The sequence below is a fragment of the Megachile rotundata genome, chromosome 5 (genome assembly GCF_050947335.1).
Source record: "Megachile rotundata isolate GNS110a chromosome 5, iyMegRotu1, whole genome shotgun sequence".
NCBI classification, from domain to species: domain Eukaryota; kingdom Metazoa; phylum Arthropoda; class Insecta; order Hymenoptera; family Megachilidae; genus Megachile; species Megachile rotundata.
The window spans coordinates 6,087,844-6,103,155 of NC_134987.1; the positions used below are offsets into that span (position 1 = coordinate 6,087,844).

A 15,312-nucleotide genomic window follows, 5' to 3' on the forward strand; every position below is an offset into this window, starting at 1 on the left:
CGATTTCGCTCTAATTAAAATATATTGTAGTTCATATGAAAATAGGGAGGGTTTATGTCATCATTTTACCGGTTTCGAATTAGTTAAGAAATAACAAATTTTCAAAGTTTGCAATTTTTGCCCATTATGGCGAAAATAAGTTTCACTTACAAATTTTTTTCTCAGAAAGTAGGGGAGACCGGGGCTAGTTGACTAACTTTTAACATATTTAATTATTATAAATGAACCATTGTTATTTTATTCACTTATTGTATGCCAATAGTTTATACATTTACTAAGGTATAAAGTGTAATTTTTAAAGCCGCTTTGATTAAATCTAAGTTGTAGTTTTTATCACATTTATGCAAGTGTGAGCAATAAGTCAACAAACCCCGGCTTTGGGGTTAGTTGACTTATATGACGGGGTTAGTTGACTTGACATTTACTTTTAAGTTTTAAACAAAAACTAATAAACAAACAACATTTATTTTTTATATATATTAATTATAACGCTGAATTTTATTTATAAATCGTCATTTGAATTGCAATTTATACAAACGTAAAATATTTTATTTAAACCGATACACTTCTCGTGAGCCCATTTGCTGCAACGTGTGCATTGCACCCACTTATCACCACGAACGCTCTTACTATACAGTTCGTCGCATATTAAACATTCAGTATCATCTTCTGATACTGAAATCGGATCTCTGTTGGATGATGTGGATGCTGTGGCACTTAATTTCCGAAAAAGAGATTTTCGTGCGCTTTTAGTCCTGTTTCTTACAATTATATTTCTTTCACGCGGGCATTTCTTTTCTTTAATTTTTTCTTTTTCTTGCTTCAGTGCTTCTTTTACCGGTGTATCCGTCAAAATGGCACTGCGTCTCTTTCTTCTCGGTTTTCTAGTAGTCTGTCGTGCAGCTGCTTTCGGAAATGGTCTTACTTCTTCTGGACTGAATGTTTTATTTCCTTCTTCGTTTTTATTGATTTTATTTTCATCTTCTTTCGCGTCAGGTGGACATTCATTTACATTTGCGTTTACTGTAGGTAGCTCTTCAGTGTCAATTATCAATTCAGTATTTTCATTGATGGGAGCAGGTCTGTCTGTTACATATGAAGTTAAAAAATCACTATCAGAAAAAATGTTATCGTTAAAAGGGCAAATTCCGGTTTTTTGGAAGCCAGCCATTATATTCACTGGTGTAGCAGCTAATGGTAAAACTGTTTTTATAATTCCAGGTATGTCATATATAGAAAATGTTTTACCAGGATTATTTACCATCCAATTATCAATAGCAGAATTGGTATATTTTTTTAGTGGTCCATAAACACTTCTATCTAATGGTTGCAATTTGTGCGAACAATGCGGTGGAAACGATAAAACCGTGATGCCATTTTCTTTACAAATATCTAAAGCGGTTATCGAAAGGTGAGAATCGTGATTATCGAGCAACAAAAGGATGGGCCTTTCCTTCGTGCATTTCGTGTGATGAACAAAATGCTTAATAAATTTGACAAAGTGTTCTTCCTTCATCCATCCAGATGGATTGGCATCACCCAAGCTTCCGGTAGGCGCGTCTCTAATAAAATGATTCCGGTAATTCACTCGTGGAAAAATAAAAAAAGGAGGAATTGTGTTTCCACTTGCGGATACAGCAACAGTGAGGGTTACAAGTGTTCCTCTTTCGGCTGACACTAATTTACCAATCTGTTTAAAGCCACGTCGAGCTATAATTTTATCTGGCTTTTGCACTGTGGTTATACCCGTCTCATCAACATTCCATATATCCTTAGCTTCAAGACTAAGTCGATTATACACTATCTTTAAGTTTGAAAAAAACATTTCTACGTTTGTTTTATTAAATGAGGTGGCTCTTGATAAGCTTGTTGCTTGTGGGCATCTTAAAGATAAGCTATTGTTTCGTTTAATAAAAGAAGCATACCAATCTGGCCCTGCCATTTTATTCTTGGTCCAATTATTTGGAATTTGAAGTTTATTTGAAACTGCATATTCATAAGCAAATTTTCTAAATTGCTTCGGCGTCAATCCGTAATAAATATCCGATGCTTGTTTTAAATAGTCAGATAAAAGATTCTCTGCTTCTTGAGAAAAAACTTGTCTCCCATTAAAATAACCAACACGGTTTAATGCAATTTCACCGGTTGTTAATTTCGCCTTTTTAACATAGCGTTCAAGCGTTTTTTGTGAAATTAAAAAATCTTTAGCGACGCTATTAATGCTTCTACATTCATTTATAACGATTTTGACTGCCCGCAAAATAATATCTGTCGGTGTTTTTCCCTTATCAGTTTTTCGTTTGTAATTCCTCATGTTGATGCCTGCAAGAAATTGATAATTATAATGGGCAAAGCAAAATACAAATGAAACAAAAACAATATCCGGGGTTAGTTGACTAAGTCAAATAACCCCGAACATGATTAGTCAAATAGCCCCATTCGACATCTTTAACATTTTGGTTGCTTTATATCAATAACCTTTACGCATTGAATAAAGTAAAAACTGCAAATTATAGCCAACATATCACACTTCTGTTAAATATTTATAAAAAAAATATTAAGCTGTACTTACTAGATAAAAATTTATAAATTGTCAGAAGGAAAATATTTACTTACCGCTATCGTTTTTGAATATTTCGCTCTCACTGATGTAAAATGCAAAATATTGTCACGGTAACAAACTCCATGATGGTTTAGACATTCATATGTTTAAAAACATCGATTGCAGCCGCATGCATGTTATAATATAGAAATTAAAGGCAATTAGTCAACTAACCCCATTAGTCAACTAGCCCCGGTCTCCCCTACTCAACTTATTTAGCTAAATTTTTGTGAAGTTTATTCATGAAAGATTGGACTATTTTTAAATATTTTTAATTCTGTCAATTTGTTATGAAATGCAGCAAAATTTAAATAGTGGAATTCAATAACATTTCAATTTTATATCAATACAATAACTCAACTTATGTCAATTGCAGTTCAACAAAACTTTGTCCTGAATCATTCAAGCAGATAAATTCGACAATATGTACATCAAATGTACGAACAGCGATTCATGGGTTTTGTTAAAGTCGTTCCCGAGATTAAATCGATAGGTAGATAGTAAACCGAAAGATAGACGAGACTCGAAGTGAAACGGCGTGTTAGTAAATAAAAACAGGTGAATATTGCATTTATTCGCAATTCAATAAAATACCATTTATCCATAATTCAATAAAATGAGCGAGATAAGTCGAAGAACGTTAGAGCAGACTAGGTGTGCAACAACTCGCATAAAATATACCGAAGTACCTATATAACAATCAAAAGATATGACCGTTTTACGTCCGCGTTTCACATTCACGAGATATCGCGTGTTAATGGCGACGAAATGGCGAACCAGAAGTAACAGACGATACTCACGCAAGCAATTCTGTTCCAAGGGATTTCCGTAATGAGCCGGCTTGCACTTGTCACATTTCCAGCCTTCTGTGTTACCGCGACACTCTAAACAGCGTCCTGTTTCCTGATCACAAGGACCGCCACCGCAAAGACACGGTTCGCAGGTTCCGCCGGGAATTTGGGGATTTCCAAAAAACCCTATGTCACAGCTGCGAACAAACCCTTAATAAATATATAGGTAATAGAACTAGCAGTTAGAAGTGCATTCTAACTTTGACTGCTCTAGAGCTCATTTAATTTTTCAGATTATCAGATCATTCGAAAATCAAGAATTTAATTAGCTAGTGAAAGTCTTTGTTGCGTACAAGAGTTCTCAATGAAGCTCTCAAATATAATTTCATAATCTATTAATACTTTGCGGTCGTATGTTTACTCTCAGCCAACAAAGCTCTTTTACAGTTCCAGTCGTATGTCTGTTCTCAGATATTACAGTAAGGAACCATACTAATATTATACTTTATTCAACTATAATCAAAAAGCAATTTTTCGACGGGACCTGAAATTGTTAGACCTAATGTACCTCATAGGTTCATTGCACTGAACCTACCGACTTTTCAGACTCTTTTTCACAGATATACTACTTGAAACAATTATATTGAAAACAAATATGCCGAAAATAAAATAGAACAGCAGAGCTTATCTGATCGATCAACATGGAATTACGGGAGCGATGTGACGAAGGGAGAGTTAACAGCTCTTTTGGGTGTAATCTTTAAGAGGGGTACTATACCAGATCCTAATATGAAATATTATTGGACTAAGGAATATGTTGCGAATATGCCACTTTTTAGAAATATATTTCGAAAGGAAAGATTACTTCAAATATTCTGAATGTTACATTTGAATGAAAATGTTTCCAAAAATTCAAATGTAACGACGAGAATCTAAAAAATGAGCAATTTTATCGATTATATTGATGGTAAATTCACAACAGAATTAATAAATTTTGTTTATCCTTTATAATCTTACATGTTATGTCTCACTGCTCTTTCAAGGGAAATTAATTCCGACTAGTATTCCCATAACCAAAAATACGACCGCAAAGGGTTAATACTTTCACTGCCACGTTACCCACATACGCAACGCTTAAATTTTGTATATCTATCACATATCTTACTAAAAATTTGATCTCTTATGTACTGAAAAATACTCGTAATAACTGCTTGAAGCTGTGAATAAAATTAACAGAATATGTGAAAATATTCGGTGAGGTTTGTTAGAAGCAAAATGACCTAACCAAATTGTTAACTGCTTCAGTATGACAGTCAACGTGTTAAAATATATTAATAAAATATTAACTGCTTGAAACTGTATAATAAAATTGCAGAATATTGTGAAAATATTCGGTGAGGTTTGTTAGATGCAAAATGACCTAACCAAATTTGGTGGTTGTCAAAATGGTAAAATAAATGTTTTATCTTCAATTTATAATTACCTTTCACAGTGATCTCCTGTATAACCATTTGGACATTGCGTACACACGTATCCACTGTCAGCATCAGTAGGATCATCGAGCTGGCAATTTGGACTAAAGTTGTTGGATTCGATTAACAATGGACAGGCACATCTTTTGCAATCATTTGGGGTGCCTTTCAGAGCAATGCCATAGAAACCAGGGGCACATCGATCGCATTTTGGACCCACTGTATTGTGTTCACAGGACTATTAAAGAAACATAAAATTATAACTGCCGTGAAATTTGATAATAATGCTATTAGCACCATATGGTGGTGGTTAACGCGAAGAAAATTAACGAAATGAAAATCATTTTCTTTTAAAAGAAGATATTATTTTGTTTTGCTGGTCTATTTAAACATTCTATGAGTACAAAACAATTCTACTAATATCATTACAAACTATTTAAAATACAGAAATTTCATATTGAACAAAAATTGTTTCATGGATTTTGCGGAGATGTTTTTCAAAAAATATAAAATTGCATATTGGCACGTACTGTGTTGAATATACATGTATAAGTCATTTTCAAAACCGATGCGTGATCGAATTTTCACAAGTACACTTTTGCTTTTAATAGCAACAGGTTACACTTTGCTTTATTTATATTTCAGATATATTAGGAGTCACATCAGAATGTGAACTAACATTTTTTATAGTCGAATTTTACACTTACAATGCAAGTATCTTCTTAGCAGTGAAAGTAATGAAAAACTGTAAGATAATTAATATATTGTAGAAATCATCACTTAGAAACAGAAAATCATTGCAAATTAGTAAAACTATTCGTTACCGAATTTTTCCACTAATTCAATAATTTGCAATTAAAATTTAAAGTTTAAAGTTTGTGTTTTTAAAAGTTAATGAAACGGCGAAACTATGGAAAATTGTCATGCTCCGATGTCAACCAAATTTTACAAATTAGCTCTTTTTTGCAAAAGAAGATATTTATGCGAATGTTTTTGGTGACTTGTAGGAAAATTTTTAGTTATTCTTATGTCATTCCCTATATTATCAACGAGATACGGTATAGTGTGCGAATTGTTTTGAACACATAAACCACATCTTCGGACTCACGGAATATATTGTAACCAGCATGAAATAAATATTAATAAATATATAATAAATATATGGTATATTAACCAATAAAATCAATATTAATTGAATTTTTACGAAAATGGAACATATAACGCCATCTCCCGGCGAACAGGATGAACTACACACTTTTGAAACTGCAGTTTAATTAGTTCTCATCTTCTAACACTAGATGGCGGGGCGTAAGTCAGAAACCCTTAGGCTAATCAGGATTAGCCACAAATGGTAAAAATTGATAATAGTTTGATAAAGTCAAGACAATTCGAAGTTAATTAGTCTAGCAGCCTAATGGAATTCGATTTATATTATAATCAGTTAAGTTAATAAAATCAACTAAGGCGAAGTGGGGTAAAAGTTCGTAAACGGGGCAAGTGCATATACAGACAATTTTTATTACAATATGAGCGAAATTTCTCCATCTAGTATGTTTGTTTCACTGAATCCTCCTCTATATTTCAGCTAATTGTACTTGTTTGCAGTATAGAGTACTTGCATAATGCAGTGAAAAGCATTTTATATCAGATTTGTTAATAATTCTGCTCTTGCCCCATTGCACATGAAATAAAGTTTCAAAGTATTTAACTTCAAGTTACGCTCTTACCCCATTTTCGGGGAAAGTGCAAAGTAGTTGACATTTTAAACAATTTCCTATCAAAATCAAAATGTACAAGGAAAATTAAGGTCCTAGTTAATATTAATTAAATAGTAGTAATTGTGCAAAACGTTCGATATCGACAGCGTTAAGTATTTACATAGTAGACTGAAAATACTTACGTTTAAATACCAACTTTACAAAAACCAGTCTGCATTTACCGCACTTCATCTTACACTAATTAAATGAACCGAAAATGATACTCCTCTCGCTATCTAGCGGTACAAGATAAGAACTAACGAAATTGCAGTTTTTGAAGTGTGTAATTCACCCTGCTCACCGTAGAGATGGCGCCACTTATTTCATTTTTGCAAAAATTCAAATAATATCGATTTTACTGATGAATGTACTATACATTTATTCTAAATATATCTATTAATATTTATTTTATGCTGATTGCAATATATACCGTGGGTTCAAAGATGCGGATTATGCGTTCAGAAAAATGTATATATTACACTCGGTCTTGTCGGTAATACAGAGAATAACCTTCGAATGGTACAAATTCGGTCGAGTCTTCTTCATTTCCTCTGCTACCACTTTTCGTGAATTACGACAATTCTGCAGTTCTACTGAGGTTGTAGAATAGTGCATTCGTTTCAGAAAAGCATGATAATCAATAATTTTGAAAACAATTCCGATTTTCTATTTTCTTAGTTTCAACCAGCAGATGCTATCAGCAATACTTTTTTCGATCACATTCTATTTATTAATTGATTTTCTCGGTTTAAATAGACAATAATATGCTTCATCTTTCTTTAGAGGTCAATGCTAATTGTCTATAAGATATTTTTAACTGTTCACAAGCCAAGAAAATCAATAAATGTACAAATTTTATTCGAAATTTAATTCCCTTAGTTCTCATCTTCCGCCGCTAGAGGCTAAGTCTTTTGTGGTCCATAAAACAGACTTTTCCGAACATAATGCTCTGGATCTTTTGTAAAAGCATTTCTCTTATCTTGTTGTTCTTATAAAACAATTTACAATCGTCAAAGGAACGTAAAATTGCTTTATTTTGTGGAAAAACGCAATTTTCTGTAACAGTAATTTCATATTCCACCAACAGGTGGTGCTGCAAGAATTGTTTTTGAACAGCGCACACAAAATATTAATTTTAAAATATATGTATGAATGCTTCGAACTTTTTAAATTAATTACTGCACCATGAACTGTAGCCTTTACTGTCTTTTTTACATATTATTAATTCGCAGAAATACTTTTATTATCAATTTATATTTCAATACCAAATTCAAGTATAAAAGAGCACGTTATATCTTGCCAATGGAATTCTTTTACTCTTTCGCTTCTAGTAATTAAAATAAATTACCAACTTTTAGTAGCATACGGCAATTACGTTAACAAATCATAAAAATTGTTTTATTAACAATATGATGGAGTATTTAGTTTTGTTAATATGATCGATTATTAACCAACTGGGATAAATTGACATTCCTTTTGAAACTCACGCAAACAATATTGAAAAATTTATAAATATAAGACATACAAACTATTTTCAGTATATTAAATTAGGCGGTACATGAATATTATATTTTGATAATAATATCTTTGTGTACAAATTAATTTAATATATCGAAAACATTACACAAGTCTCTTGTGTACACCTTTCCTCATTTCGTATTTGCAGGTATCTAACTATTTTATTAGTACATAAATGAGATAAACATAACATTTTGATTTAGAGAATAAAATTTAAGAAATTAGTCTCTGTTATCGAAGAAACTGCTCAGTTATGAATGAATAATAATTTCTACTAATTTAATGTGTAGAAAAAATAAATAATTAAAAATATGCAAAACGAAAGAAAATATTCTTTCAAACAAATCAGCTGTATGTTACTAGCATATTAACCGTAAGAATTTTTTGTCAATATTAAAATAGAACATAACTAAAAGTATCTTTAAAGAGGACGAAGAAACGTTTAACATGATTGTTTATTATTTCTTTATACAACTAAACATTCCTCTGCTATTAAAAATAACTTATGAGAGTTAATTTGGTATAAAAAAGCTTACTTTAACAAACGTGACAACAGCTCTCAATACTACATTTACATATTGTACTTCTCAAGATTATTAATTATATTTCATCAAATCAATTAGTTAATCATGTTTATTGCACCAATAAATAAAAGAACATATACAAAATTATAAGAAGCAATTAAAAGTACTTACCGTACATTCTCCAAGCATAAGATCGCAGGTGCTCGCGTGTCCATTGCAGTCACATTTTATGCACGCGAGCTGATCCTGATGAACAGAGTCATTCCTGGTCACTTTCACGTATCCCCAGTCACAACTTTCGCAGGAAAGTCCTGTATATCCTTCAGGACATTCGCAAACTTCCACGAGACTGTTATATTCGCCGCTGTCCACGACTTCCCCGATCGACACTGTGGCAACCTGAAGACTGAAACACAAAAATTATTCCAAAAAATTTAATCATTGTCCATGAGTTTGAAACATGTCTTTAAAACAATTGTCATGTACCTAGCAATATTATTAGTTAAATATAAATAATGATTAATATGGAAATCATTTTCATATTAATATTAGTGAATATTAAATTTTTGAGCATTTATATTTTATAGTAGAACAGCATTTACGTTTATTATTTTGCAATTTTTTTATTTCGTAATTTGTACAATTATTTTGTACATTTAAATATAGTTAGAATGATAAAATATGCTTCAACAAATTTATCTAATGGGATAACTATTCATAAAATGCTTGAACATTCATAAATATTCATAAAGTGTTTAAAATATTCATTGAAGAAAATGGTACACAGCTAAACATGGATAAATTATAGAAAAGTTAGAAAAGTTAAAAAAGTACTTAGAATTTATTATTGTATTAATGACATGTAATGATATAGTACACAGTTAAACTTGAGAGCATACGGTAATATACGTAGATGCCAGATGTTTTCCCACTGCAATTTTTCCAAATATTTTATGATTTCTGGCCTCTACTCTAACAATAGGGTCTTTATAACTGCAATAAATACCCGAAGGTAATAAACGAAGATTTTCCTTGAATTCTTTCACATGTTAAGCGGAATGTTCAGACTACTGTTCCCTGATTCTATTTCGAATTTCAAGTCTCTTCTTTACTGAAATTCGGGAATGACAGAAATGGTGCCAGATAATTGTGTACACTAGTGGCTCTCAATCAGAGGTATGCAAGAGACAACTGTATGGAACGTGGGTAATTTGTATAATGTACGGTCAAACTATTTTATGACTCGAAACTCTATTTTTGATGTTAAATACGGAAACTTGAGGTGAAATTTATGTTTAACCTTTAACGGTCACATTGGGGTATGAAACGACCTCAGCAAATTTAGCCATTTTATATACAGAATATCTGAATAAAAGCTTCTTTGAAACTTCGGTATATTTATTACTTTTTTTCTGAAACTGTTACGTCTCAAGAGTCTACAGAAATTTTGACTCTTTAAATTAAAAAAATTTCAGAAACTGAATTTTTCTGAGTAAACCGTCATTCTTTCAACTTTTTCTCTTTTCTAAATTTGTTTTTATATTTAATTTTTGAATTTACCGAAATCAGCTATGAAATATGTTAAAACAACTTTGAAAAATTATTTATGATTTTTTCAAATTAAAGTAGTGAGTATATGTCAGAAAATTAAAATGTTACTCAAGGGTTGAAAATATAAATACTATCAATTTTCAAAATATAAATACTAATAACATTTTCAATTGTTTCTACGTAGTCAACGTATTAAAATTAAGAGAAAGTAGGTAAAAAGCATTGCGGAAGTGTTTAATTTAATCTACATACCGTCCTTCGATCTGCACGGTATGATACTGCGCCCTTATCATAAGATACTTCAAATCCGCGAGCACCTGTATCATTTGTATCCTGGTAACAGGATCCCCACGAAATTCGGTTCTCCTCTGCCTCGTAGGAATATCTTGAATCTCACTGCGTACATGATACCAGCCACTTTCGCGTAGGGGCACCGTGATCTCAGCTTCTTGACCATTATACTGTTCCTCGCCGTGAGCAATCCGCATGCCATTATTGCCCTGAGAGGAAACCGGAACAGGAGATTAATTCTAGTAAAATGTTAAACGCTATCTTCCTCATGAATTATGCATTTTTTTAATTATTTCCCTTTGGAAACAAAATTTAGTTGGTTTTGTGTAGTTTAGATACTTCAAATGTCTATTACTGGGGAAAATAGGTATTATGTAAAATTAAATAGATATGGACAAAAATATATATTATGTAAAATTAAATAGATATTATTGACAAAATATGTTATGTAAAACTATTTTGAAAATACAAACAAATTTGATAAAACTTGTTACACGATATGAAAGATCAAATATGAGAATCTTTAATAAATCCTCAATTTTTATAAATCCTGTCTTTCATTACTTTCAAAAACTATCTACTCGTCTAACATGAAAAGTGACTATTGAAGGACTTGTCTTATAAAACTTATAATAGAAACATTTGTTTTATGTTCAAAGTGCATATCGTTCCATTTAATTATCCATATTTTTAACTTATTCTGTAATTAACTATAATAGGACTCTGAAAGTGCTCCATATATTATTTATAAGTATTGCATTATAGAATGTTGTTTGTGAATCAACACTGTGATTATACCGAATAAGTTTTGTCATGTAACGTGTTTTTGTCATCGTAACAGAAATGTAACTCGTCAAAAGTCTTACAAACCCTACTTTAAGCTAATTATAAAACTAGTTAATTATCTCGAACCTGTTAAAGAACACATGTGTAACATTTCAGTCCCAGTAGCTAACCTCGTAACAGCCTTGAATTATTACGCCATCAAATACAAAGGATACATATTTAAAAGAGCTAGCACGATGTTGACACAAAACTGCACTTATTCACCCTTCCCATGCATCCATTACTCAACGTGTACTTACAACGAGAATAACGTTGGGTCCCGTGGTCGGTTTTCCGCTGGTATCACCACGCATAACGACCCAGCTGACAGAATAAGTAAGATTGCTGCCATACGATGACAGACGATTACCGCAATAAATTCGCGGAGCCAACCAGAATGGACTATCATATTCGACGTCAAAGGCTGCCACCGTTAGCCAACCACTGTCTGTGTCCAAAATTGGAGTAATTGCTCGGGACGCGTTCATATCGGTGATCAACCAGTTCTCTAATGATGATATCTGCATTTCATTAACGAAAATTATGTCAGTATTATCTGTTCATGTAGATACTTACGTGAATAGACTCATTATGGTACTGCTTTAATAAAGTGTCGCTAACAGTGCGCTGTATGGATATCAACCCCCTTTGTTTTTATTAATTTGAGTTTTAAAACGAAAATTATGGTTAACATTCAGTAAAAATCTCCATAATCAAAATCAGTCAAAATCTTGATAATCAAAATCATAATTAAAAGTATAAGAATCTTTATAATCAGAATTAGTAAAAATCTTCATAATAAAAATCATAAAAATCTTCATAACAAAAATCAGTAAAAATCTTCACAATAAAAATGATAAAAATCTTCATAACAAAAATGAGTAAAAATCTTCATAATAAAAATCATAAAATTCTTCATAATTAAAATGATAAAAATTTTCATAACAAAAATCAGTAAAAATTTTCACAATAAAAATCATAAAATTCTTCATAATTAAACTCATAAAAATCTTCATAACAGAAATCAATAAAAATCTTTATGATAAAAATCAATAAAAATCTTCATAACAAAAATCAGTAAAAATCTTCATAACAAAAATCATAAAATTCTTCATAATCAAAATCATAAAAATCTTCATAACAAAAATCAGTAAAAATCTTCATAACAAAAATCAGTAAAAATCTTCAGAATAAAAATCATAAAAATCTTCATAACAAAAATCAGTAAGAATCTTCAGAATAAAAATCATAAAAATCTTCATAACAAAAATCAGTAAGAATCTTCATAATTAAACTCATAAAAATCTTCATAACATAAATCAATAAAAATCTGTAAAAACCTTCATAACAAAAAACAGTAAAAAGTCTTCATAACAAAAATCAGTAAAATTCTACATAACACGTATTCAACAATATATAAATTAACGAATGAATAAAAACTCACCAAACTATAAGTCAGCTTTGCGGTGCTACAGCGGTTACTGACACCGAAACAGTAACATGGCAGACAACCATCGAGATTCTCTTTCGTCAAAGCGAAGTGTCCTGGTTTACAATGGTCGCAGAATTCACCAGCAACGTTTGCTTTGCAGAGACAATCCCCCTCGCAATCGTGTGATGGAAGAATCCCTCGGGAATCGCAAGGACAGGGCATGCAATCCGGAAATTGACGATAACCGGCAGCGCACTGGTCACACTTGTAGCCGGAATAACCGGATTTGCATTCGCAAGCACCTGCTACCTGGAACACAATCGGTGTTTAATCAATTTATTTCTGTTACTGCCTTAATGCGGTTGTGATAATAAGATTACAGTTAAATTGTGGAAAATAATTTTCCTTGTACATAGGAAGTATGTAGGGGGTTTTGGGTTATGGGATTTTCAATTTTTAAGCTTTGAGATATGGAAATATTTAAATTTTCAGATTCTTGAGGCAAGTTCCTAATTTTCTTGATTTCTAAATTTCTAAATTTCCAAATTTCTGAAGTATTTAAATTTACAAATTACTAAATTTAGCAATTACTTAATTATCAAATTACTAAATTATCAAATTATAAAACAGAGAATATTCAAATAACCAAACTATCAAATTATTAAATTATAAAATTTCAAAATTATCCAGTTACCAATTTAACAAATTATCAAACTTCAAATACTAAAACCAATTACCAAGTTAACAAACCGTAAATCTTCATATAGTATAGAAATTCATTCAAACATTGTCAAATCTTCATATGATCAAATTCGAAGATTTAAAACTTTCATATTTACAAAGTCTCAAATTCTCAAACTCTTAAATTCTCAAATCCTCAACTTCTCAAATCCTTTAATTGCTACGTTCTCAAATTATCAAATTACATAATTATCAAATCCCCAAATTCACAAATTCTCAAATTCCAAAATTCTCAAATCCCCAAATTGTCAAATTCCTAATTCTCAAATTCCAAAATTTTCAAATCCCCAAATTGTCAAATTCCTAATTCTCAAATTCCAAAATTCTCAAATCCCCAAATTGTCAAATTCCAAAATTCTCAAATCCCTAGATTCTCAAATCCCCAAATTCTCAAATCCCTAATTCTCAAATTCCAAAATTCTCAAATCCCCAAATTCTCAAATCCCCAAATTCTTAAATGTCTAAATTCTCAAAACCCCAAATTCTCAAATTCCAAAATTCTCAAATCCCCAAATTCTCAAATCCCCAGATTCTCAAATCCCCAAATTCTCAAATCCCCAAATTCTCAAATCCCCAAATGCTCAAATCCCCAAATGCTCAAATCCCCAAATTCACAAATCCCTAATTCTGAAAATCCAAAATTCTCAAATCCCTAATTCTCAAATTCCAAAGTTCTCAAATCCCCAAATGTCCAAATCCGCAAATCCCCAAATCTCCAAATTCCCAAATTTCTAAGTACCTAAAACAAATTCAAACAACTAAATTTTCTAAATAAATGACAATTTATTCCAAACTTAATTATGACCTCCCTGCTACATGCAACCAACGTATCTAATCAACGTATACATAACAAATTATTCAACAAACCTTAGCCGCCAACAATGACATAACAGACGTCGCAACGAAAGGGTTAAATTAAACTTGCGGTGTAATCAATTCATACAACTGCAATGTAACACTTATCTGAACAGCGTAAGAGGATTAAATTACCGATCGCAATCGTGTGTCTGTGTGACATGTGCCTTACCTTTCCCAGGTGTATGTACGAGTCATCAGGAGTGCAGTAACCCGTGCTGCCATAAACGTTGCAATCGCAGGGTGTGCAAGGTTCAGGTGCATCAGGTGCAACACCATTCGGCCTGTAATATCCGACTTGACACTTTTCGCAATTGATACCGGCCGTGTGCTCCTAAAACATTCATTGATTTTTTAAATTAATATCGATATTGGTGTTAAACCCTTCGGTTGCGAAGAACGCTTATACACCCCCTACTTTTTTTACTATAACGCATTTATTACTTTACTATCTATGTAACATGCAATCGTTTCGTGTAACAATTCTAATTTCTAATTTTTAGTCACGTGTAAATAGTTGAGTATCGGTAAATGTTTCAATATTATACAATTGCAAATACGTAGAGTTTTCGTATATTGATGATCACGTGCGAAAAAGTAGTCAAAGGGTTAAATTGTAGAGTTGTATGTTTTTGGAAGTATATCTCTCAGCTATGAGCCACCACTGATAATGTGTCAAAGAAAAGTTTTAAACAAAGACTGTCAGTCTTTCATTTGCCAAAATGAATACAAAATAATTAAGTAAAAATACAAAATTTATAATTTTATTACAAAGTGAAAGTTATCTTGAATACTTTCAAATGATACGAAATACAATATGAGGTGCGATCATTAAGTTCCGGGACTGGTCCCGTATATGCAGATAAAGTCACGTATTTCAAATTTGGCTATATATCCCCTTCAAAATAGTCCCCTTGTGCAGCTATGCACCGATCCCAGAGCCTCTGCCATTT

General features: G+C 31.7%; 2 protein-coding genes across 3 annotated transcripts in view; both read right to left on the reverse strand.

The window, feature by feature from the left end:
* wb (wing blister) overlaps positions 1 to 15,312 on the reverse strand; it is a 303,585-nt gene that overhangs the window by 163,890 nt on the left and 124,383 nt on the right. For both annotated transcript variants that reach the window (XM_012291696.2, XM_012291694.2), the window contains 7 exons: positions 14,532 to 14,693; positions 12,776 to 13,072; positions 11,592 to 11,852; positions 10,468 to 10,715; positions 8,836 to 9,070; positions 4,877 to 5,103; positions 3,403 to 3,590 (listed from right to left, as the gene is read on the reverse strand). In XM_012291696.2, the coding sequence (XP_012147086.2) occupies positions 3,403 to 3,590; positions 4,877 to 5,103; positions 8,836 to 9,070; positions 10,468 to 10,715; positions 11,592 to 11,852; positions 12,776 to 13,072; positions 14,532 to 14,693 (1,618 nt within the window). The remainder of the gene's footprint in view (positions 1 to 3,402; positions 3,591 to 4,876; positions 5,104 to 8,835; positions 9,071 to 10,467; positions 10,716 to 11,591; positions 11,853 to 12,775; positions 13,073 to 14,531; positions 14,694 to 15,312) is intronic.
* On the reverse strand, positions 174 to 2,803 carry LOC143264466 (uncharacterized). Its single transcript, XM_076531837.1, has 2 exons — positions 2,617 to 2,803; positions 174 to 2,322 (listed from the first exon to the last, which is right to left on the reverse strand). The coding sequence occupies exon 2, from the start codon at positions 2,312 to 2,314 to the stop codon at positions 503 to 505; it is 1,812 nt and encodes a 603-aa protein (XP_076387952.1). The 5' UTR covers positions 2,315 to 2,322; positions 2,617 to 2,803; the 3' UTR covers positions 174 to 502.